The 25,633-nt window shown below is 38.2% G+C and overlaps 1 protein-coding gene across 1 annotated transcript in view; it reads left to right on the top strand.

Annotated features, from left to right (window-relative positions):
* Positions 1 to 7,057: 7,057 nt before the first annotated feature.
* Positions 7,058 to 25,633, top strand: part of SPEF2 (sperm flagellar 2) — a 56,221-nt gene continuing 37,645 nt past the window's right edge. Inside the window, exons 1-7 of the mRNA XM_082074898.1 lie at positions 7,058 to 7,156; positions 7,899 to 8,001; positions 14,436 to 14,688; positions 16,356 to 16,526; positions 18,103 to 18,243; positions 19,278 to 19,357; positions 20,244 to 20,445. Of these exons, the coding sequence (XP_081931024.1) occupies positions 7,099 to 7,156; positions 7,899 to 8,001; positions 14,436 to 14,688; positions 16,356 to 16,526; positions 18,103 to 18,243; positions 19,278 to 19,357; positions 20,244 to 20,445 (1,008 nt within the window). The 5' untranslated portion in view covers positions 7,058 to 7,098. The remainder of the gene's footprint in view (positions 7,157 to 7,898; positions 8,002 to 14,435; positions 14,689 to 16,355; positions 16,527 to 18,102; positions 18,244 to 19,277; positions 19,358 to 20,243; positions 20,446 to 25,633) is intronic.

Raw genomic sequence — 25,633 nt, 5'->3', positions numbered from 1 at the left:
GTTTTGAAATTAAAACTATTTTTCTGTGCTTCACCTGGCCTATTCAAATATTGTCATGCATTAATTTGTAAAAAAAAAAAATAATAAAAATTCAAACCAAAGGATAGAGTTTATTTGATCTAAAAACCTTAATAAACAGCATGCTGCCCTTGCTTTTTATAGTCTTGGGCCTTTGCTTATTCCAAATATGATGAAAGATAATTATAAGCCCTTAGAAAACAAAAATTTACACCTAAATTTTAGAGAGGTACCTTTCTCTAAATGAAGGATATGGACAACTCTGTTTCTATAAGATTATTCTGATGTGTGCAGAATATTTGTATTATGTTTCTGCAGCAGGTATGAGCTTTAGTGAAAGAATTTTCTGCTGTTCTCCAATGGTGAACTGACCAAAAGACATAAAAAGTTGCTTCCTTTATGTATTTTTTTATCTAACATGTAGGTGAATTCTTGTCACAGAAAATGTGTCAATTTTCATTTTTAAGACGGAAATGAAAGGAGAATTTATTAAATTGCTATGAGCAGCACAGATTCTGTTCAAGGTTATACTAAATCTTTAAATCCTCTAATGAATATAATTTCAAAAAAAAAAAAAGGGAAGAAATTCTACTGTTGATTTAGTACTTGTGTAAGAAAACATTAAATATCAGTAAGTTTCCACTCTTACAACTGAAGCTGAAATAGCTCTTTTGAATAATGCAGCCTGAGCATCTGTATTTGGTATTGCAAAAGAGCATTTAACAGTATGGTGAGAGATAAAACATGAGAAAGGACAGAATGAGATTTACTGTCAGAAATTATTAGTGAGAAGAAGAGAAACAGTGATGTGGCATATCACATCTTTACTGACACTCAAAACAGGCCTACCTGAGTATATAGCTAGACTAGCACTACTTCAAACTCAGATTTTCAGAAGAGGCAGGAAGAAAACGGTACATTCTGGATATTGTTAATGATTCAGTCTGACATATGCTGCTGCTATGATGTTAAAAAGGAATTTGTCATTGATATAGTTTATTCGGGAGTATTAATTCTGAATAAAATGCTAAACACACTGAGAACTAGCTGATCCTAGGGGAAGTAAGCAGCTCTTGAAACCCAAGGGCAGAAAAAGATGTGCCAGACTTAGAACATAAATTGCGTAAAATGAATTAGAGCTTACGTCATAGGTTCAGAATAAGACATATACATGAACAGAGGCATAATTATGTAAACTTGAGGATACACAATCAATGGTTCCCCAAGATACTTGGGAAACAGATATTCTGACTAGTCTCAGGTCCCTTCTAAAAGTAGCATATTCACCAACTGGTTTTGTGCATAACTGACAGTCCAAACACAATTTTCCTTGGTTTTAATTTTAAATCTCATTCATACAACATTTCTCTGGGATGCAGCAGGATACCTACCATCCTTCTGGGGAAGGAATTTCAAATCTGTAGTTTGCAAAGACATTAAGCTGTCTAGATCAGCATGTGCCAAACACCCATATGCCAAATAGCTTACAAAGTACTTGTACAAAAGGAATAGCTGAAGGATTTTTTGGCCTAGTGTTCTCCCCATGTTTTAAATGGCCAAAACAGGCAAACTCTTGCCATTGAACCTACAAAGTCATTCTACCAGTTTCTACCATCACTCTGGAGAATGAGGAGAAAAGAGAATGATCAGAGTTGTTATAGTGAAAATGTGACATAACATATAATTCAGAATGTGTATGTACTCAGAAAACAAAACGCACTACGATCCGTGGTAGGAAAGAAGGATTAAGGCAGTAGATGTAAATGCAAAGAAAGACACATCATCAAGTGTGAAGACCTGAGGAATATGAGGAAGGAAATAAATAGAAATATATGGGTAAGAGTAATTTTGATTGCAGAAGAAAATAAGAATCAATGGAGCAAAAGGAGTTGGAAATGAGAATAAGTGGTAGGACAGCTCGAGAAATTCAGAGGCAGAGTAGCACATTATTTTAGAGTCTTGCTACTGGTTTGACCATAGCTTTTTACGTTGTTATATAATTTGAAGTCAACTATCAGTAATAGTAAGGCAGTCATTGCTCCACCACATTAAGTGTCTAACAGTTATAATTTTTGTCACTTCTTTAAAATGTTTATTTGTGCCACAAATTAAAGTGCAAACAGTTGGATGAGTTTTTTCGATCTTTCACTAGCGTCTGTATTCAGTCATTCTACACAAAATGAAACTTTTCTACAGAATTTCACCTATTTTAAGGCAGAATGTGTATTCCTGTGAATTTTATAGTCAGATTGCATGTAGTCAACAAACTGTTTCTGAATAAGCCAAAGACATTGTTAAACAAAATTGTATTTCAGTAGCCATTTGTTCCTCATGTTGGAAGCATTTTGTCCTGTTTCTTCTTCATAGTGTCAAAACTTCTCTGCAATTCTCTTCCTTTAAACTTGTCTAGAAATTTACTGAGATTTATTCAAGTTGAACCTACATAATAATCCATTTTGCAGTACAGAAACAATGTACCCAGTTACAATACTTCCCTGCACACAGCATACCTGGTGCTGTTTAGATTGGAGAAAGAGGTGAGGGGAGACATGGAAGGTGTTGGTCTCCTCTCTCAAATAACAAGCAATAGGATGAGAGGAAATGTCCTCAAGTTGTGCCAGGGGAGGTTTAGATTGGATATTAGGAAAAATTTCTTTATGTATAGGGTTGCCAGGCATTGGAACAGGAACCAGTTGAGTCAACATCCCTGAAGGTGTTTAAAAGACACGCAGATATTGCACTTAGGGACTTGGTTTAGAGGCAGACTTAGCACTGTTAGGTTAACGGTTGGACCTGATGATCTTAAACGTCTTGTCCAAGCAAAATGATTCTATGATTCTATACATTCTTATCAGTATTTGAGCACAGGCAACACACTTGCTTAAAATCTGAAGAAGACACCTTATATAAAGAGTAGTAACTGCTGTTCTTGGATATATATTGTATGTAGCCACATCAGCATTGCCAAGTGTTTTTTCTACAACTACTTACATGGGGGACTTTTTTTCACAGTACTTGTACAGCACACTCACACCTGGCATTCTTCATGCAGATAATAAAAAGAGCAGAATAAGCCACAGGAACCAGCTGTTGAGAGACACAACACCCTAACCACAAAACAGGGAAGGAGAATAGAGATAGACAGTAAACGTACATATAAAATCCACCTATTATACAGCTATTGGAAGCAAGACAGCACTTGAACCATCAGTTCAGCCTGCAAGTCAGATTACTAATGTTGTTGTTTAAAAATAACAGAACTAGAGTGCTGAAACCAATAAGCAGAGAATGCAACTTCAAAATATACAAAGCATAATGAAGAGTAATATAATATATTCATATAAAGCCAGGTTAAGCTATGGAACTCCTTACAGAGACCACTGCCAATGTTAAACACATAGATTCAAAACTGCAGGTGTTCATGGAATCAAAAGTTAATTGTACTAGCTTCTGTGGATGCAGAAAGTCCTTCGCCACAACTCCCATAACTGGGAGAATGTTCTGTAGGGCATTTTAGTGTATGCTAACAGGTCATAGTATATGCTTTCCCCTGGTTTCTTCCCAATAATTTGTTATTGATCATTAGAAGCAGAAGACTGGACTAAACAAACATATGGTCTGAATCAACATAGCTGTTGTCTTCTGGCAACAGTGAAGACTGAGGTAGAAGTTGGGACAGGGTTCCAGAGTTGTGGTGTTCTAAATGTCATTACGGGCAATGGAACTGAGAGATGTAGCTAGAAAACAGCCACGGAAACCTGTGGTGAGCACAAACCTCAAGGTCATGACTTTTTGTTTAGGGCTTAATCCTCTTCTGTCCTCAGCACAGACAGGAGGATCCAAAGGTAACGGAAGGAGAGTATTTCTGCAGGATGTATAATAAGTAACATTATGTAAAATGAATAACCAAATTAGAGAGGGAAAAGTGGAAAAGAAGCCCTGTGAGAAGTGGAGACTATTTAGACTCATTGTAACTTTCCAGGAAAGAGACAAGACCTGCAAACATAAAAAACAAAAAAATCATACTTGAGTACGTTTATAAACAATCTTAGCAACAAATTCCAGTGCAAAAAAAGGAAACTCACGAACCTACACACTGTTTACTCTGTTATCAGTTTAGTGCTATTACTAAATACAATTTAAGAATTCAGGTGCTTCTCCATTTGACTTTCTTAATCTTGGTTGTATTAAGATGACATCATTCCTCCTAATTAGCTCCCCCTTCCATTTAGTGTCTTGAACATTTAAATGTATTTTGATTGTCCTTTTGTGATAAAAAATTAAGTTTATTGATACTGCCCTTTTATACTTTATATATAGCACTATTATGTCCATGTTATTCAAAACTAACATCCACAAAAGCTTGATTGTGGCATAAGTTCTTCTTTTGTTCTTCATAAATGCAGTTTCTTTCAGAAGGGCAAAAGGAATTAAATGTAACAGATAATCCCTGGCACAATTTCTGTGATCAACAGGTTACTGTTTGATGTCTTCCATTTCTTTGACCACTATAAAGACAACCTACAGACAATTCTCTCCTCTTTCAAAGCAAGTCCACAGGAAGAGACATTAAGTTTAAAATAAACACAGAGTTTTAGATGAAAAATTCAGATGCATTTCGCAGCCCAGTATCAGTATCTAAAAGCTACATTATGCAAATTACAGTGTTCTGTGTAAAATCAGTTTGGCATTTCCAGGACATTCTCACTGTCATTCCTATAAGACAAGTACAAAATTAGCAGAACACACAATAAATAACCTTATTATTTAAAAATACTGGTGTTTTCATCAAGGGTACAACTGGGGAAACAGTTACCTTACTTGTCTGTAAGTATTTTCCTTCAAACATTCTCTGGACTCAGCTTTCACAGTGCAGAACACAGACATCTTTCCAAGTTCTTCAATTCAGGGAAAGAATGAAGTAAAAATTGATTACTACATTATTCCATCACTACTCAGAATTCTGTAAGGAAGCTATATTACTTTGTTAAGAGCTAAAACAGATGAAACAGCAACCCACTACTGAATTTAAATACCAGAGAAATTCCACATTTTTCTCACAATTCTACCTTATCTGAGTACGATTTTATTATGTCCATTTCAGCAGATAGAAAAAACAATGATTTTTTAAACAAAATTAGGTGTCTAGAAATCCATTGAATATGATAACGAACTTGAAGGAATACATTCCATACAAAATTCTAAAATTACAAGTAGTACCTGCTTTTGGAAGTCAGAGGTGACATGGAAAGAAGCTCTGGTTTGCACCTTTTAAATCAACATAATCTTCTGTTAATGACTACTTACAGCAACATTTAAGTATATGTAAACAGATACAGATTGATTTCTGGAGGTCAGGCAAAAATTCCATGATAATGCTAAAGTAGATTTGTTCTTTGCACTCTGATATACCAGAAACACACTGCCAGTAGATACTTCTACTGCAAATGTTGTCGTAAAAAAAACTCAGACATGGGATTTTCTTCCCCTAAGGTATGGGTATTTTTATAACCTAAAATATGCACACACACACAAAAAAAGGAGAAATCTTTAAATGATAGAAATAGTGATTTGAACATCAGCCTTGAAAATACCTTCCCTCTTTTGAAGTTTCCCGTTACTTGATTCATTCACATGCCACTAATTCTACAATGACCTTCTGAAGATATAAATGACACACTTACTCTTAAAACAACTCAGTAATTTATTTTGATTTAAAGCACAGTCTTTGTAGAAACACAGGGATTTAACGTGAAGACTTTTAGTGGATCAGATTCTACAATATTAGAAGTTGTTTATGTCTACTGTTAATCATTGTCCCTTTCGTAAATTATGGTTAGTTTGTTGTCTGACTGTCATTAACCACTAGATCCTCTTGTTTCTGTCTTTTCTAGATGAAATAATCCTTCAGGATTCTGTATCACACTTAAATGTACTTGAAAACTTAATTAAATCAACCATAAATCTTCTCCAGAAGAAGAAACTCGCCAATTTAAATTCCCATGGTGTACAGAAGTAGTCCTCTTCTCTGTGGTCCACATATTTGCAACATGCTTTTGCAAATGTGGGCACTGACCCTATGCATGATTATTTCAGTGTGATTCTAAAACAAAGATGACCTAATACCAACAAAAGGAGAGCAAAACCGCGTATCAGTGAGGCCCCTTTCAGTCCAAGCTTGGATCCCCAGACTGGCTTACTACAGAGTCACACAAGCAGACATACGGGTGCACAAATGCTTCTGAGTCTTCTCACACAAACACCAATGTTGAAAAACACCCTTATAAATGTCTAGGACACATACAAACTGGCAGACCCTTTTCCGGCAGTTTTTGCACTCCTTCCGCCTTTCACACGGTGCCAACGCGTCAGTTTGTGCTGTTGTGTGAAGTGATTTGGGAAAATTACCCTGTATTAACTTATTCTCATTTTTCTTTTTCCTGCCGGGTTGTTACTCAGCCTAAGAGCCCTCTGCCTTACACAACCTGCGCTACAACATGAACAAATTCAGCAACGAGCCGCGTAAGGTCGTCCTGGAACGAGGAAGCGGTGATTTAAACACACACTAAATGAGCTGGTAGACAGGCGGCCGCGCAGCCGTGGGGGCTGGGGCAGGCGGGGGTAGGGCTGGGCAGGGCTGGGCCGGCAGCCCCCGCGCCGCCACCCAGCGCTGACAGACCTCACAAAAAACTGCAGGGGGTCACCGAACGGGACGCCTGTGGCCAGAAGGGCCCTGCCGCTCCCCGGCCGCGAGCTCCCTCGCGCCCGGCCGCCCCTCCTCAGCCCACGGCAGCCCCGCGCTCGCCGCTCAAGGCCGGGCGGTTGGGGCGAACCAACGCCCCGCAGCGCGCTCACCTTCCTCCGCGCATCCCCGCCCCGGCCAAACGCGCGGCCCCGCCCCACCTGGGCCGCATGCGCAGCCTCCGCGCGGAGCCGCGCGCGCTCGTGGGTCTCGGCCGCGGCGGTGGGCGGGGAGGGGAAACACCACCTCCCAACTCCACTGCGCATGCGCCAGGCGCGGTCGTCTTGGCAACGGGACGCCGTGCCGGCAGGGGGTGAGGGCAGCTACCGCCGGCTGTCATGTCGGCGATTTTGTGCGAGTGGCTTAACGAGGAGGTGAAGCTCTCCCGGAGCGTGGGTGAGTGGGGGCCCCGCTGCGTGCGGAGGGGGCTGGGCCTCGGGGCAGCAGGCTGGCCTGTCAGCGCGGGGCGCAGCCGCAGGGTCAGGCCTTCGTCCCGCCGCGGGATGGCGGGGCCTCACGGGGCGAGCCCCCCCTCAGCTATCCAGAAGACCTCCCGCTTCCTCGTGTCCGGGTACAAAGCCTCCTCAGATACATTTTCATTATTCTTCATGCGCAAGACAGTCATTTTCCTCAAGGCGCAAGTCCTCTCAGGAGGTATGAGGAGCTCAAGCTTCATCTGCTAACAAGGACTCCAGGGGATAAAAATATTTTAATATGTTTGCAAAGTCCTACTTTACTTTGAATGTTAAGTGTCATGATGGCTTTGGAGAAACATTTGTTCTATCAGGAGGGAGCAACTTTCCATGGATGAGAAGCACATTAGATATAGGGTTTTTGGTTAGCATTTTTTTACAGGTAATTTAGTAATTATCATTTATAAATATTGCTGTGATCTTAATAACAATTACCACAATGCTTACTTTTTAACACTGCGAATGACAATTAAATGACTACCCGAAGTTTATGTTGCAAAATGATTACACTGAAAGCTAATTCATTTGTGACTTGAAAACTAGTTACTGCTAGATTAATCTCCTAAAATTCCTTTAAATTATGTAATAAAGTTTGGACTTAGTTTTGTTATAAACATTTTTTTTTTTTTTTTTTTTTTTAACCAACCAACCAACCAAACCTCCAGGTTCAGGGTCATTTTCAGAGGAATTTTCTACTGGCTACCTCCTAGGAGAACTCCTATACAAATATGGTCTTCAGGATGACTTTAATCAATTTTCACAGAGCAGGTTAGTACGTATATGTAACGTGTCTCTTACAGAAATTAGAGAAAATATTTATTTTTCAGTTAGAATTTGCTAATGCAGGGTGGGAAAGATATCTAGCAGTTATCAAGATTTGCTATACTTATCAGTTAGTCACAAGCTACCTGTATTTGATGCACAGATTAGCTTTGTTTTTCCAGAGAGATTGATTGTACTGCTTCATGAAAATTATGCATTTTGATTGTAACTAAGATAGTTACAGTAGCAGGGTAGACCAAAAGCTCAACAAGCTCAAGGATGTCTCTACGATTGTAGATACGGACCCTGTCCCTATGAGATGTGTAGATACAGGAATCCAGAGGTGTGGTGTGACCATTACATCTTCACTAAAATGAAAATGGTGGAGATTCATTGTGAGGCTCTGAGGGAAACCCAGCCAGAAGATTATATGAGAATTCATAACTTAAAAGTAAGCTGATTTAATATCCGCAGTGAAGAAGAAAAACTAACAGGAGGTTGAAAAATCTTCTGCAGATCTATGAGTCTTGGTATGTTCATGAGGCAGTTCTTGGGGTTCCTTGGCTCCATTTTGGCAAAACATAGAACTTGGTGCACATGTATCTCAAGCATGCTAGTGTGTACATGGTCTTCCTGTTTCTTCTGAACTTCTTTTTTATGTTTTTTATGCTTCTTATTTTTAACACTCTTTCTTACCCAAGTCTCACCAACTTGTAGGAGAGCAGCTTGAGCACAGCCAACAAACACACAGACAACTTGCACAGCAGTTTTTGGGCTCTCCTTCTAGGACTTCAAGATCTTTCAGGAATCTCTGGGGTCATTGGAGAACTCCTGGTGACTCTTCAAGGAATTTTAGGGTGCCTACTGTTGCTGGGAAAGAATATCTTCAGGAAGCTGTAACTTCTAGTGAGCTCTAGCAGCTTCTAACAAGTGCTGTCAACTCTTCCTGATAAAATTGTGCTTTGAGCTCTTGTTTCCAGCTGACTTCCTATTAGGGAGGTGCAATTTGTGAAGACACACTTCAGCAGGTGCAAGGAGAGGTTACAAAACTCTGCCGAGACTGTGCATTCATTTTTAGCAAAGGTGATGTATGACAGGATGTGATCCCCAATACTCACAGGAGCAACTAGTCAGAATGTCGGAGGCCTCAACTCAGATAGCTTTGTAGACAAAGGAGGCAATTCTCCTTGTCTTAGGCTGTAGGAAATGCCTAGAGTCTTTACTGAGCCTTGGGCAGGGGAAGGTGATTTCTTTGTCTGCAGAGATGTGTGCTTGTGGAGGATCTGTGTCACCAAGTAAAGCTGCTCCAGAAGGAGGTCAGTAGACTTTGAACCTGAACCCACAGCTGTACTGAGGAGATGCAGTCAGAATCTGTGCTTGTTGGGCTGGGAAAAGGAAATGACTGACAGCTTGGGACTTCTGGCAAGAAAAGGAAGGTTCCTGCTCCACCTGCTGATCCACAGCTGCATGAGATTCTTTGCCTTGGTAGCAGATGAAGGGCTGCTGCCCCCGTGCAACAAAGCATCTAAGCTGTCTAAGTCTGAACCAGACAGGAGCACCAGGAATAAAAGGTGAGTTATAATAGTGGGACACTTTCTCCTGCAGAAGGTAGAGGCCCCTAACTGCTGACCTCACATGCTAGCTAGGGAGGTCTGCTGCTTTCTGGAGGCTCAGGTCCAAGTCTGTGGAGGCTTCTCCAGCGTTTGCAATGTTATCACTGCTGCTCTTCTACATGGGCACCAAGGATACTTCCAGAGAGACCTGGAGCATATCAAGTGTAGCTGTGTGGCTCTGGAGACAAAAGTCAAAGGCATGGGAGCTCAAGGAGTATTTTCTTCAATTCTGCTAATGAAGTGGAAGATCTCAAGGAGTGAAAATATTCTGCAGGTCAACAAGCGGTTGTGCAGCAGCTGTACAGAAAGAATGTGTTTTTTGTAATTGTGGGATCTACTGTGAAGTTGGAGGACTGCTAGGAGGAGATGAGATCTACCTGACCAAGTTGGGCAAAAGCATCTTTGCCAATGGGCTGGCTAACCTGGTGAGGATAGCTTTATACTAGGAATGAGGAGAGAGGGAGATACTGACTCTCAAACAGGTGAGAAAGTGATGGCCTAGACTGGCAAGCAACAGGTCGAAGGTGATGTGAATAAGAGGGGCAAAACAGTGCAGAAGGCTGCCCCCCACCTTGAAACTTATGTATGCAATTAATGAAGTGCGGAAAAGACAGCACTGTGGGAGAAGCACTCACGCTTTTTCTGGCAAATCAACACAACTGGCTGCCTCTCTGAAGTGCCTGTGCATGGGGAACAAACAGGAGGAACTGGAGGCCTGTGTGCAGCAGGACTACAGTATCATTGGTGTTACAGAGAGGTGGTGGGATAGCTCACGCAGCTGGAGTGCTGCCATGGCTGGACTTTTAGGCTCCTTAGGAAGGACAGGCCAGGGAGATGAGGAGAAGGATTTGCCCTTTACTTGAGAGAGCAGAGAAAATACATGGATCTCTGCCTTAGGATGGATCATGAACCAGTTAAGATTTTGTGGGTTAGGATTAGAAGAAAGACCAAACTGGGTGATACGGTGGTGACTGTTTGCCACAGACTACCTAAGGTTTTCTTGAGACAACTGGCAGAATTCTCATTTTCACAGATCTTAGTCTAAATAGGAAACATCAATCAGCTTGGTATCTGCTGGAAGAGTGACACTGTCAGGTGCAAGCAATCCCAGTTACTGGAGTGCATTGATGATAACTTCCTGAGAAACATGACTGAGCAGGTGAAGAGGGGAGATGTTCTACTAGCCTAGTATGTACAGACAAGGAAGGTTGAGGGCAGCATTGACTGCAGTGACCATGAGATGGATGAGTTCATGATCTTGAGAGGAGTGAACAAGCTAAATAGCAGCATTACAACCCTACACTTCAGGAGAGCAGACTTCGGTTTGTTCAAGGGTTTGCTTAGAAGAAACCTAAGAAAAATCCTAATTAAAATGGTCCTGGAGAGAAGAAGGGTCCAGGACAGGGGACGGATATTTTATCTTTTTTTTTTTTTCCCCAAGGATCACCTCCTCCAAGCTCAAGATTGGTCCATCTCAATGAATAAGGCACTACTGAGAAAACTAAAATGTTAAAAGAAAGCATACAAGATGTGGAAACATGGTCAGAAGACCCAAGCGGAACTCAGACACACTGGCTGAATGTGTAGGGATGGCTTTAGGAAAGCCAGTACCCATTAGGAATCAAAACTGATGAGGGAGATGGAAGGCAACCTGAAGGTGTTTTGTAGGTATCTCCACAGCAAAAGGAAGGCTAGAGAAAACATGAGCCTACTGCTGACTGAAGCACAGGACCCACTAAAAACAAAAATGCAGAAGGCTGAGAAACTGAATGCTTTCTCTGTCTTGATCTCTGTTGGTAAAACTCACACTCAGGAATACAAAGCCTCTGAGACTAGCAGGATAGTCTTCATCAAGAAAGACTTAGCCTTGGTGCAGGAGGATCAGCTTAAGGAACAATTATTAATAAATAAACTGGAAATACTCAAGTCCGTGGGACCTGATGGCATTTACCCACTCATGCTGAGGGAACTGGCCAATATCATTGCAAAGCCACTCTCAAAAATCTTTAAAAGGTCATGGTGACTGTGGGAGATTCCCTAGGCCTCGAAGAATGCAACAATCACTCTTGTCTTCAGGGAAAGCAAGGAGGCGGCACAGGGAATGTACAAGCCCTTCAGCCTCATCTCAGTCCCTGAGAACTGATGAAGCAAATAAGCATGGAAATCATGTCAAGCATATTAAGGGCAAGAAGATGACTGGAGGTTGTCAGCAGAGGGGAAATAAAGGGGAAATCATGCCTGACTAACCTCACAGCCTTCTACAATGAGGTGGCTGCCTAAGTGTTTGAGAGAAGATTGGTATATTCTGTTTATCCAGTTTTTTGACACTGTTTTCTTAACATCGTCACAGACAAACTGAAGAAGTACAGACAAGTGTAAGTAAGAACTGGTGTGGACTGAAACCTCACTGAACTACCAGGCTCAAGGTGTTGTAATCAGCAGTGTGAAGTGCAGCTGAGGGCCACCGTTGAGTGGTGTAGTCCAATGGCTAATTCTGAGACAAATACTGTTTAACATCTTGATTAATGATCTGCCTGATGAGAGAGTCTGCACCCCTCAGCAAGTCTGCAGACAGTACAAAACTGGAAGTAATGTTTGATACACAGATGGTTGTGCTGCCATTCAGAGGGACCTTGATGGGCTGAAGAAAAAGTCTGACAGGAATCTCATGAAGTTTAGCAAAGGGAAATGCAAAGTTCTTCATCTTGAGAGGAAAACCCCTTACCTGACTACCAGCTGGAGGCCAATTGTCTTTAAAGCATCTTTGCAGAGAGAAGCTTGGAGAAATTGGAGGAGAAAAGTTGACCATGAGCCAACAATATGCCCTTGCAACAAAGAAGGCCAGTAGCATCTTGGACTATATTAAGAAGATATGGCCCTGGTGAGACCATATCTGGGGTACTGTGTCCATGTCAAGACTCCCCACTGCAAGAAAGGCAGGGAAATGTTGGAGCAAGTCCAGAGAAAGGCCCTGATGAATATTAGTGTCTTGGAATATCTAGTATATGAGAGGGAGGAGGACTGTGTGTGATATTCTTTACCATGGTGCTCCATGACTTCATAATCTGATGTTTTCACCTTTCTTCATTATTTCCTTTTCTAATTATTAGTGACATTGATCTTTTGACAACTATTGAGAATTGAGGCACGGTTTTCTTAACTCCAAGATTTTTCTCCTGCACATTAAAAGCAATTATTACTGTGTATTAGTCATTGTATTGTTCTGGAATCCTTCATGAAGCTGTGCCTGCCTAATCTTACCTAATACTTATAAATGAATGCTTTTGAAATTTGCAGTGTGCTGTTAAGGAAAACGCTATTAATCATGGATCATTTAGTTAGCTGGTGCCACTTTAATGTATTTTAGCACAGCCCAAGGCAAAACAGTACCTATTGGGGTGATGGTGGGAGAAACGTAGATTCCTCTTTTAGGATGGATAACTCTAATCCAGAAGGCACTAACAGAAAAGAACGTGGGGCCATTGTGACTAACTAGTCAAGGCCTACTTAGCTATATTAGCTGCTTATGTTACACAGTTCTTGGACATGTAAGCAAGGTAATAACTGATAAAGTGATACTATTTTAAAAGGAATACTACTGGAAAACTTCTTGTAGTTTGGCTGTCCATATTTGAAAAATGATATGTTGAAGTTTTCCCTGAATTCTTACAGTGATCTTGAAATAAGATTTACAACGTTTTTGGATTATGAGTCGGCTTTAAAAAGTTCAATCTGTTTTTAATACAGAATAAAATATTAAGAGGTGATATCAACACTGTTTCTCAATGAGTGTGAGGTGATTTCTGACAATAGGGCTTACCTCGATCTTGAATTAATGGCAGAAAAATGTTCAATAATTGCAAGCTGCAGTTATATAATTGTGTAATAGATAAGGCAGGGAGTATTATGGTGCAAATAATGAGCTCCTGGACTGTTTCATCTTGGAATAACGTAAATACTGTGGCACCAGAAGGTCTTAAGGCAAAACTGGGCATTTTTGTAGAATTATGCTGTACCTTGGCTGATCTTGAAAGCTTATTGGTTCATGTGAAGGAACCATTGTGAGCTCCAGTGACAGAGCAGTACAGAAAGCATGATGTTCTGAGACCGCCTGAAATTATGGATTTGTTGGTTGAAATTTGATGCGCTAATTGTGATACAGTGACAATTTATTGTTACTGGATTTTGGCTTGTAAATCTGCTGATCTTGAGTCCTTTCACAGGAGAATCTACATACCAGAGAAACATTAAACTGCAATCCATTATCTCAGTTTTGAATGTAAATTTTACTTATTAAGACCGTAGCCTTTGTTTTCAACACTACTCCAAGTTGTGTGTCTATTTTTATTGGCAAATAAATATGACAAGGTGTTCTGAGGGTTAATAGACTATATAGATTCCTTTCTAAATATAATTTCTTGTATTTTGGCTGGTTAGAGCTCAAGTGGATTGATGTAGTTAATACAGAAACTTCATTCTAATTCTTTATACTTTCTGTGGATGGTATACAATTAGCTGTAATTGGGAGTAACCTTCTGCTGTCAGATGCACTTTGTGTGTGTGTGTATATTAGGATTTATATAAGCCAATGTCATCTCTACTTTTTCCAACAGTTATGCCTAGTAGACCAATCCAGTTACATGTACTGTGGTATAAAAGTAAGCCAAAGTGTGTATCACATTACTTTAAGAAGGTCCTCCCTCTTTGTATTTTCCCTCTCCTATATTGGTATGAGATAAATGTCATGAGCATGCTCAATGTAGCAAGTAGGAATTGAAAATAAGTTTATGTCCTGATGTTTTGTTGTTGTTTTTTTTAATCATATAGGGTTGCAAATGCAAAACTTAACAATTTTACTCGCCTGGAGCCCACGCTTCGCCTCCTTGGTGTACAGTTTAATGAGAATGTTGCCCAAGACATAATGACAGGACGGCATGGGGCTGCCACAAAGCTTTTATATGAATTGTATGTTGCTTTAGGAAAAAAGCAAAAGGCAAAACTCACCGGAGTAGCCATGGAAGCAATGAGACCTGCAGCAACTACAAAGCTTAAGTCTATTGAAAGTGTTTTGTATCGAGAGGTAAATAACTACACCTATTTTATATAAATATATAGGAAAAAGGGTATCATACTTACATGTGCATCTCAGGCATGTTGCATGTTTCCTCTTCCCACTTGTTAAGTCTCTTATTTAAAAACCAATAGTTTTAGGGAAAATAAGTGGCCCTGTGCTTTGTCTTGTACATAGACAATGGAATTACATTGTTTTTCTGTGACTTATGAGGATAATGATCATCTCTGGTTAGTGTTCCTTTGTTTTGGCTCCTTCTATGTTACCTCCTCTCTTTTGAATCTTTTTCATAGGCTTAAAATACGTATAGAAACAAGGCTAGTAGTTGTTCAGGAGCTGCCGTGTTACTCATTGGAGTAGTACAGATTGCAGATTGCATTGCAGTCTAGGTAACAACTTAGACTAATTTCTTCTCCAGGAAAGTTATTTATAAATGTGTTGAGCTTCGTGTCACAGTGGTTTGATCCCTTCTGTTGCATGTCTCTCCATATATTTATACAACATTTCAGACTCCAATAACCATATGCTAAATGATGTGAAGAGGGAAAAACAAAGGGGAAGGAAGAGTATCTAAAAGGAAGTCAGTGTCAAAGTAGTAGATTCTGTTAAGGATGTTCTTGTCTTCAACAGTAATGTTCAATGTGCAGATCGCAATTTATTATCAGGATGAGCAATCTTAAAGAAGCTACATAGCATGAATCAAATTCAGCTAGGTGAAATTTCACTTTTTCTGGCATAATTCCTGAAAAATAGTCTTCAGGCAGAAATTTTACTAACAAGTGCAAGTTAAAAAAGGACACTTGGAAAATCACTTCAATAACATATGGATAGCATAAAGAAGATAAAGCAACTGGAAGTACCTCCTGTCAATAGATTCAAAGTGACACCTGAATCATAGAATAGTTGAAGTGGAAGGAGCCTCTAGAGGTCACTTAATCCATCCCTCTGCTCTAAGCAAAGTCAGCTAGAGCAAGTTGCTAGGACCTTGTTCAGCTGCGTTTTGAATATCTCCAAAGATGGAGACTTCACAGCCTGTCTGGGCAAATTATCATCCTCTAAATAATATTATTTTTTGTTATGTTTGAATTGAATTTCCTGTATTTCAATTTGAATAGAATATTTCAGTTGGCGTGGACTACACTGATCACCTAGTCAGACAGCTTGACCAGTTCAGGGCTGACCAGAAGCTACAGCAGGTTGTTAAGGGCCTTTTCCAAATGCCCCTTAAGCACTGACAGGCTTGGGGCATCAACTACCTCTCCAGGAAGCCTGTTCCAGTGTTTGACCACCCCATTGGTAAAGAAATGCTGCCTCATGTCCAATCTGAACCTCCCTTATCTAGCTTTGAATGTTTCCCACGTGTCCTGTCACTGAATCCCAGGGAGAGGAGCTCAGCACCTCCCTCTCCACTTGCCCTCCTCAGCAAGCTGCAGAGAGCAACAAAGTCACCCCTCAGCCTCCTTTTTTTTCCAACCTAGACAAAGATTTTCAAGTTCAATCTATGTTCTTTTCAAAGGAGCTAGTCCTGTTTTCCTGGAAAATGATCCACCATATTTAGGTGTCGTTGTGTACACATTAACACAGGAAAATGCAGTTTGAAATGACTATTGCAAAATTATCGTATTTAAATATGTTTCTTAGTGTTTCTGACTTCATTATTTGGCATTTAATTCTAGCGTTTGAAAAATTTAGTGCCACGTCAGACTGATTTGCAACTACAGCAGATTTCAGATCATTTTGAAATAAAATCTAAGCCAGTAGCAGATAAAATAGCTCGTATACATATTGCAGAACAACAGAAATTTCAGAAGATCCAAGAGGAACAAATAGCCCAAGACACTGAAAAGGTGACTACTTACTTTTTATAGACTTCTGAAAAAATATTTTCTTAAGGTCTTGTGCATAATCATTTAGTTAAAGCTCCTGTGAATGCTTGTTAATTTTATGCTACGCACTCAAGTTTATACAAAATCAAAGAAAAGGAGTATGCATGGCAGACAGTAATATGTAAAGCCAGTGTACTGTTATAAGACCCTTAAGAACATTAATATTTAAAAAAAATTTAATATTAAAGTAAGAGTATTTGCATATTGTCATGTGTGGAAAATATTTATCGATTTGAAGACAAAGTGTAAGTTTCACAACTTTATGTGTTCAAGGTGTCCTTGTAAAAGAGGTTTGGGATAGTCTTCATTTGTGAAGAAAAATGAAGCATTGTTCAAAAGCAGGAAAAAGACAGAGGGTAGGGGACCTATAGTGAGTGTGGCTTTAGAACATCTTGTAGCCCTGTGTAGCTGTTCTGATGTAATAAAGAGGAGGAACTAATTTCATCAGATATGGGAACACTTACCCAAAGTACAGTCTGTAGTTTATATAGAGGAACTGTCCACCTATCCAAGGGGTGTTGAACCACAATGAAAATGAAGTAGTCTAGTTTGAGATGCATTATGTATGGCTTATTAAGGGATGAGAGTCTTGCTATGGTTATTTAGCTATTCTATTGCCACTGCATGAATAAGAATAAAAAAGGATCCCTTCACGCATCTAGAAAAGAAAATGAAAGCAGTATGCAAAATATTTTCAAAATAAATTAAAAGAAAAATTTTAACATCTTATTTGATATATTACATATTTATTTTTAACTTTCTTTGACTCTTTGTAAAAAAAATGGTTTTTTTTTTTTAAAAAATGATTTTTTTCCATGCAATTCCACCTTTAACTGCATGCATCTGTCGTACACTTTAACTAGTGTAATTTAAATGACTTACTTCTTGATCATCTCAGACTCATCATTCAGCAGTAATATTACCTAATGGTATTCTTAGTTTCTGTAGCGGGAGTTTGGTATTCTCAGTTTCTGTGCTGAATCCCAACCTGAAAATACAAGCCCTTAAATGCCTATTAGGCACTGAACATAAACTGTTTTTCTTTATGGATGTGCTTCTATTGCACCATGCTATTTGTTAATGCAGATGTGGCATATATAGATATACCATTTTCTGATAATTGTACATAAAAAATAGATCTTCATCCTCAAATATTGAGAACATATACTAGCATAGTACTGAGCTGTCAAATTATTCAGAATGTAGAATGATACTTTAATCTTAAACACATTTTAAAACATCTATTTCTTGATATAAAATGGTAATTTATGAGCACAGTGTCTGAGAATATTCTTAAGATAACATTTGACTGTGGATAGAAGATAATTTTTTGCTTTCATGGTATTTTAGTGATCCACTTTAAAAACAGATAAGTCATGTGCTCAAGCATGGAGCCTGATGTGATCTTTCTTCCTAGAAGGTTTTTTCGTTATGACTCAACTACATTTACTTCATAGATACATAGGTAGTATATTAGAGCTATATGATGTATTTTGTTTCAACTCAAGTATCTGAACACATGATGTTGAATATTCAGCATAACATAGGAAGAAGGAGACAAAATGAAATAATGGCCAAGATTCAAGCAGCCGTTATACAGGTTCCAAAGCCACCACCAAAGCGCATTGTAAAAGCTATTGAAGCCAAAGCGTTCTTAAAGAAGAAAAGAGAGGCAGAGGTAATTATCACTCATTTTCCTTTAATGTTAAAAGATATGAACTTGCAAAATATATGATATTCTAGGAGCACTTACACTACAAATACTGTACTTGTAACTTCAAAAGTGGCTGATATGATATGACATAGTAGACTCAACCAGTGAAAGTTGGGTTAAATATGGATATTATTATGATTCTGCATTTCTTACTTAGCAAAAATTTGTTTTGATGTGAAAGTTCTTATTGCATAAATACCATAGATAGGTACAAATTTAATTGCTGTCAGTATTTTAACTTTTAGTCTACTGAGTAGAACATGCAAAATAAAAGCACTCCTGTTTCCTTCTCATTTGTGCATGTTGAAGTCTTGCACCATAATGTATGAACTCTTCTATAATACACTATAAAAATCTTTGCTCTGTCAAAAGTGTTAGTAACAGTTAAAATTGACAACAGTCTCAGATCAAATCTAGAGATGATGACAATGCAGCAATTGAAAAACCAATCTGTATTTTCTAGTCCTGAAGAGTACTTGGATTGTAATCTTGCAGTTGTGGATCATATTGTCACCAAGAGTCCAAATATTACCAGTTTTTTCAACTGCACAATCATGGCAGATACATTTAAATGTAGAGTGATGTAGAGTGTAGGAACATAGTGGCTTGAGTAACTACCAGGAGTAAATTCAAGCTGCTAAATCTAAAGCAGATCATTGCCCAGAATATCTTGTTTCAAATTCTTGAATGGTGCGGTGCAAGAGTCCTATGTAAAATCAGAATTATCCTGCAAAATGAACAGCTGCAGAAACTCATGATTTTCTATCTGGTGGAAAATCAGCTGAGAAAAGGAGGGAGGGAAGGAAACAAAACGTAAATGAAGAAAATAGTTTTGCCTTTTTTTTTCTTGATCTAGCTAATTCTTAATACATTTTTCAGTGTAAACATTTCTGTTATACTATTACGGCATAAATATAATTCCCTAATACTCTGATGAACCTTCATTATGATGCTTTGTGAAAAGAAAAGAAACATTACATTTTATGTTATTCCTTCAGGACACTTACAAGGAGATTAAAAAATTTGAGAATTCTATGGCAGGAAATCCCTTTGCGGTACACAACCAAGTCACTGACAGGTAATATTTGTATATTAGATTGTTAAGCCTAGACAGGATCCTACCTCAAGTGTCTACTATCTATGTAGATAGCTACTTGAAGAAAATATAATTGCTTGTTTAGCTTAAACTGTGATTTTCCTTTGAGTGATTGTTCCTCTAGCACTGCAAATATTCCAACACGAGCACTGTTACAGTGTTTTTACCTTACCTATAGTTGTAGTAGGGGTGGCTCAAGCTTCCTTCTCTCCTTTTTGCCATATATGCAGCAAAAAGGGCACAGTGTGCATCTCTCCTCCGTTCATTTCAGTCATGGATTCTTTACAGACAGAAGAGAATGGTTGTGGATGTGCATACACAATAACACATTTCAATGAAAATAAAGAGAAGTAGCCTTTTTTCCTTAGAGCTATGTTATCTGTAGGTTGATTTATTTCTGAATAATTTTAAGTAATAGTCATTCTGTCCCTTCTAGTGATATGTGTACCATATTCAGAAGAGGTGGTAATCACACATCACTGGTAATCTCTGTGGATACTTCTGTGTATAAATAACCTGTGATGAATAACACACTAGAGTGTATGGATATGTTGAAGAATAACCCATCTTTCTTTGATATACTGTGGGCCATCTTAATTTCCTGTTTCTGCAGGCTTCATATTAGCAAATGAACTAATTGACAGTTGGCTCAAGACAGTACTGGACCTCTCCTCTAGGCTTAGTGGTGATTGTGAGGCACAAGGGCATCAAGAAGTAGCCACAATGCCTGTGAAGAGTGCTGGTTAAAATAATTCTCTTGTGCATTTGTTAGACTTGCACATAATTATATAGCAATCTGTATGAAAACACCTGTAAGAACTATAATTTCTATAAAGTCAGTGATCTTCTGCTTAATCTTTTCAATCAGTGATATACAAGAATTATTGCAAGCAATAACCCTTGAAAGTACAACACAGACAGCAACTGAGCTGTTAAATATTTATTCAGATGATGAATATATACGAAAAATTCAAAAACGTTTGGAGGAAGATACTTTTGCTAGAGAACAACGAGAAAAGAGACGAAGAAGAATGCTAATGGAGCAGTTAATAGCACATGAAGCACAAGAGGTGAGAAAATGTATGCTGAAATATATAATCCATGCACAATTAGTAATTTAAAAATTTGCTTAAAATGTAAAAGAACAGTATTTATGGAGGGTTAAATAAAATTTGGGAGTTATATACACTTATTTCTAAAAATAACTTTTATACCAACTGTTGTCTTTCCTTGATAAAAATGAAAGGCTGTCCATTCTTTTTTGCCACTTGTGTCTCATACTTTATTTAAATCATAAAAGATCAGTTGAAGGCAGCAGAGCTAAGATTATTAAAAATCAGTTGAAGACTTACCTTCTATTTCCTACAGCCACTACACCCCACCCAAGCTAAAGTTTAAACTATCAAAATGTGTTCTAGTTTTGAAGAAGGTACTAATTAAGAAATAACGAACATGGCATTCCTCATTTGAAATTTGTATTTACAAATATGTAATCTGAAGTTTTATATCTGGACTGGTTGAATTCTGAAATGGTTGTGCTGTGTGATGCAAAGAAGCAAAAGACTTATTTTGCAAATCAGAGCTTTGATTTTTGATATGTAATGGCAGATGTGTCTTGGGAGGATGTCTATGTTGCGTCCAAGAAGAGATGTTGCAGGTTATTCCATTTGAATCCTGTCCTGTAAAGCATCTTTTTAGTAATAATTGTATCAAACAGAACCTTGTAGCTTACTGGGTTTCTGTGATTTCTAGTTATCTTTTGATTTAGTATTGCACTATGAGCCATCACCTTAGATCAGGTGTTGAATCCCAGCATATCTGAGCCTGTCTCCACTGCTGTTGTGTAAGAATAGCACTTAAGATGTGTGGCATCTCTGAAAAGGAAAATTATGAAATTATCTATGTACATACAGATGTATAATTTTATGCATTGGCATGTAATGTCTGGAGATGTCTTTGAAGTTGTTAAAGAAAAATTAAGTTTGTCAGGGTAGGGATCTAGAAATCAGATGACTTCTCAATATCTACCCCAGACATACATTCTATGAAAAACTAAGAATACCTGTAGTGTCTTAGACCAACAGTCCATGTATCCATGTAACCTGTCTCTGAGCTCTCACTCAAAGAGATTCTGTGTAAAGTTCTTGTTGGTATGCATAGGCCATGAAGAAGTTTTGCAACCCAGTTGTCTGAAATCACTGTAATACAAAAACATGTTCATAACCTGCTATCAGCTGGTACAGCGCAACCCCAGCAGCCTGGACTAGTGGTTCCAATAGCCATAGCTACCAGCTGATGGCCATGTGGCCAGCAGCAATCACTGGGGCATTTGGTGGATATGTCAGCTCTAAGCCATCCAATGCTGTCAAGGAGATCAAGCAGCCAGTCGACCTGCAGTTGTAGTAGAAGACTTGCCAGTTTGAAGATGTTGCAATGTACTGCCAATCAGACTGGCTCCAATCAGACACCAAAGCAAGGCAAAAGTTACAGTAGTTTTCCTAACTTCCCAGGAAGAAAAATCAGCATTGATATAGCAAGAAGAGAAGTCACATACTGTGGAAATTAGAAGGAAAGACAAGTAAGCAGTTGACTGGAATCTATTTAGTGCTAATTTGGTTCTAACTTAGCAGAGGAGGAGGTGACCAGTTGGAATTCTGCGAGATTTCGGAAATTAAATGTTGCTTGACTTAGAGAAGTTTTAAGCAAATTGAGGTTAGAATATATATATACACACACACATAATATAAAGTAGTTGAAAATTGCTTTCTCCCTCCTTTATTGAACCAAAAATTATTTTTAGGCTGAAATTGTAGCTTTCTTGTGGACGTTAGGGTCATATTTTCACCTATGCTGCATAAAACTTGAACACATAGCATGGGATCATTCAGAGTTGAATGAACTTAATCTCTTCAGAGTGCTTTATTGTGCTCCATGTCCATATATATAAACCTCTGTTAAAATAATCTTGTTCCAGTTTTTCAGTTTTGGCAAATTACAAGTGGAACACATGGTGATACCAGTCAGATTTTCATAGACAGGAGTTGAAAGTGTTTGACAGTAACATGACTTCATCCCAATTAAATCTTTATCTCCACCATTTCAACAACTTTTTTTTTTTTTTTTCTAAGTACTTGTTATTTTTAAATGCTATATTCAGATTTTATCTCTCTGAATTTATAAAGTTAGCAGGGAGAAGTTACAGTCAGCAATAAATTTAGATGAAAATGGGAGGGGAAATGAATTTTTACCACCGAATAGGTTTGGGTCATAAAACTTATGACTACACAAAAGAACAGAATTGTTTCATTTGTATTTAAATTAAATAAGGAAATAGAAAAATTAAAATGTGATATCGTAATTATGTATGAATAAATGAAACATAAGCGCATTAATGCTTGGCCACTGGATGCCACTGTTGTCTCAAGTAGATAAACTGATTAAAAGTATATATGCATTATGCTTTCTCAGTAGTAGTTTTTCAAATTATTACTAAAATGTCCCATTTATAATATTTATCATTTCTTCAGACATTTCACAGTCTTCTATGAAAAAAGTGATATAAAATATTAGATTTAAAAATTATACTACAATTTTTATTCTGTCTTCTAGTATCACCGGAAGTTTCAAACTTTTTCAGCATTAGGTTTTAGTACTTTGTCCATGCCTGTTTGTGTGAAAGACAGTTAACAATTCAACAGTTAGCTATCCAACAAGCACACAATTTGAAATGATGCTTGGTATTCTGAATCCTATTGTATCCATTATGTAGTGGGTTGCCTTTTCAGATATTCTTGTTCCTCAAAAATATTCTGCTGTCTCTTTTTAGGCTTACTCAGCATATCCAAATATTTGATTATCTGAAGTATCAAAGTTCTCTACGCTTCAGCTAACAAAGAAAAGGTTGCTTTTGGGTGCTCTGAAGCATTCTAAAGGAGTGTCTTCGTATTCCCTTTATAAAGAGTGCTTTCACCTAGATGAGGTGCTTTCATTTCTCACTGGGCCAACTGTTTGCACCGTATGGTTGATGATTTGAGTATGACAAATGATTACTCTATTAATGTTGTTCCTTTAGCAGCCCTCTGTGAAATGGGAAGAGCCATTTTCCTCCAGTGGAGTACTTTTTGCTGTACTAATCCATAGTTGGGGATAAGCAGTTACAACTAAAGATAACAGTGGATATTTACTTGTAATAGGAGACAAAGAAAGTGCTTCTAACAGTCTTTGAAATCTTAATGAAATACTGAGTCCAAAGAAGAAGTGAATACAACTGAGGCAGTAAAGGTCATTGTGTCTCCTCTTATTGCTGTTAAGGATGTTTCTTTTCCTCACGTTTCGTGTAGCAGAGACTCAGACGTGGATTCCAGAAGTTCTTCTTAAATAAATAATTTGTTTGCAAGGTTCAGTGTTGAGCAGCTTGAGCTGGGTGCCTCCTGAAGAGGAATTTCCAGCCAAAACAAACTTGGACAATTATACCCCACAATCAAAGACCCCACCTCACATGCATCACTGTGGGCCAACTGCAAAATTAGAGTCTGGGTTCTCGTTGCATATCTTCATTTTTCGTTGCATATCTTCATTTTCATCAGGCAGGCCATGAAACTCCTGACCTTCAGTTGCTATTTTGCACCTGCTCCTGTAGAAAAATAAGTTCTTGTCAAAACCAAAACATCGTTCTGTTTAGTCTTCTTTTAGATCCCTTTCTGTTCCTTTACTTATCTTCAGGGATGCAACTCCCCTTAACTTCTAGCTGAAGATTCTGAGGCCTTTTTTTCTTAATGAGGCAAAAAGTTCGGAAGTTCCCAGCTTGCAGGAGTTATGCTAAGCAAACTTACTTATGCTAAGCAAATTCTATATAATCAGTTCCTAAACAAGTTCTACAAGAAGCAGTATACCAAATAAGGCAGTCTATTCCCTAAAAATTGCCTTGATTTGATGAATGTGAAAGACCAGTGGACAGATGAACTCTTCGGTAGATAGTGCTATTGGAGAATTTTGTCCCCTGAACTGAATCAAATGACATATAGCATTAATATTAATAGAATATGCATATCAAAATGTCACTATTGCAGTTTTCTATTTCAGTTGCATGCGTGATGGTAATTCTGTGCATAGAAAAATAGTGTGCAGACAGTGCACTAAAAATAGATTACAAAAATATATTCAAAATCAGATTGTCGTTTTGTGGTAAGCTTTGTAAGGAGACAATAATATGTGCAGGTGAAGCACTGTGGGATTAAAACCTGAAATGATTGCATCTTTGCCATTAGAAGTATCATGCAGTGTCATGAGATTCAGTGCTAGGAAAGGGGAGTTCAAAGCTCACATTTCTGAAATAAGTAAAATGTTGAGGGATTTTTGTATCAGGTTAGAACTTTCTAATTATCAGTATTTCATTGGAATGTATTTTATTCTTAGCAGTTACAAAGGCAAAGGAACTTAAAACTGTGGAAAGAGGTGTGCTTGGGTTGGTTTTTTTTTTTAATGTTTGCTTCTCCTTAGCATCAACATTAAAGATATAAATTTATTAGAAAGGTATTGTTCTTACTGTTGCAATTAAAATAGCCAAGTTTTATAGCTTTGTGTTGAAGTCTATTACATATGTCTTGGTTGCAATGTGTAGCACAGATCCAGACCTCTTTGTAGAGTTCTTTCTTTTATAACAGTATGATAATATGTAACAAAGTTTGATTTTTCATTTATAGTTGAATTTATGTAATGTGTTCTGCCCTATCTCAGGTACAGATATCTGATAGAAAACAAACAAGATTAAAAGAAAATAGAAGTGATACTTGATTTTGGTTTGGTTTTCATACTACTACTAGCTAGCTTTAGCTGTTCCTCTGGTCTTAGGAAAAGTAATATGAGCTCTTCAGATCAATTCCCAATTTAAGTCCTCAAATTTGAACTTACATTTCATAACAGTTTTGCTGCATCTGAAACAAATGTCCAGGGAATCAGAAATTTCCACTAAGATTCTTCTGTAGAAGTAGTGTCTGGCAATGGGGCTTGAAAGGCAAGCTGATGCTTTTGCTTAGAACTCAGAAGTAATTCTGGGCTGTGAAAGCAGCGATGCAAAACTTCAGGTTGGGTTAAGCATTAGTTTAGATAACAAGAACAGTATAGGGAAGTGTATCAGTGAGAAGATACTATAAAGTTTTGTCAAGTACTTTGATAAGTAATAGTCTACCGTCTTCAAAGTGTCTCTGCACACCGACCATGCTTCAAGCAATAGTTCAAAATTATTGTCTTGTACTACTG

This window comes from Streptopelia decaocto, assembly GCF_964273445.1.
Source record: "Streptopelia decaocto genome assembly, chromosome: Z".
Taxonomy (NCBI): domain Eukaryota; kingdom Metazoa; phylum Chordata; class Aves; order Columbiformes; family Columbidae; genus Streptopelia; species Streptopelia decaocto.
The sequence above is the reverse complement of the archived record's forward strand: the minus strand, read 5'-3'. Positions and strand labels throughout refer to the sequence as shown.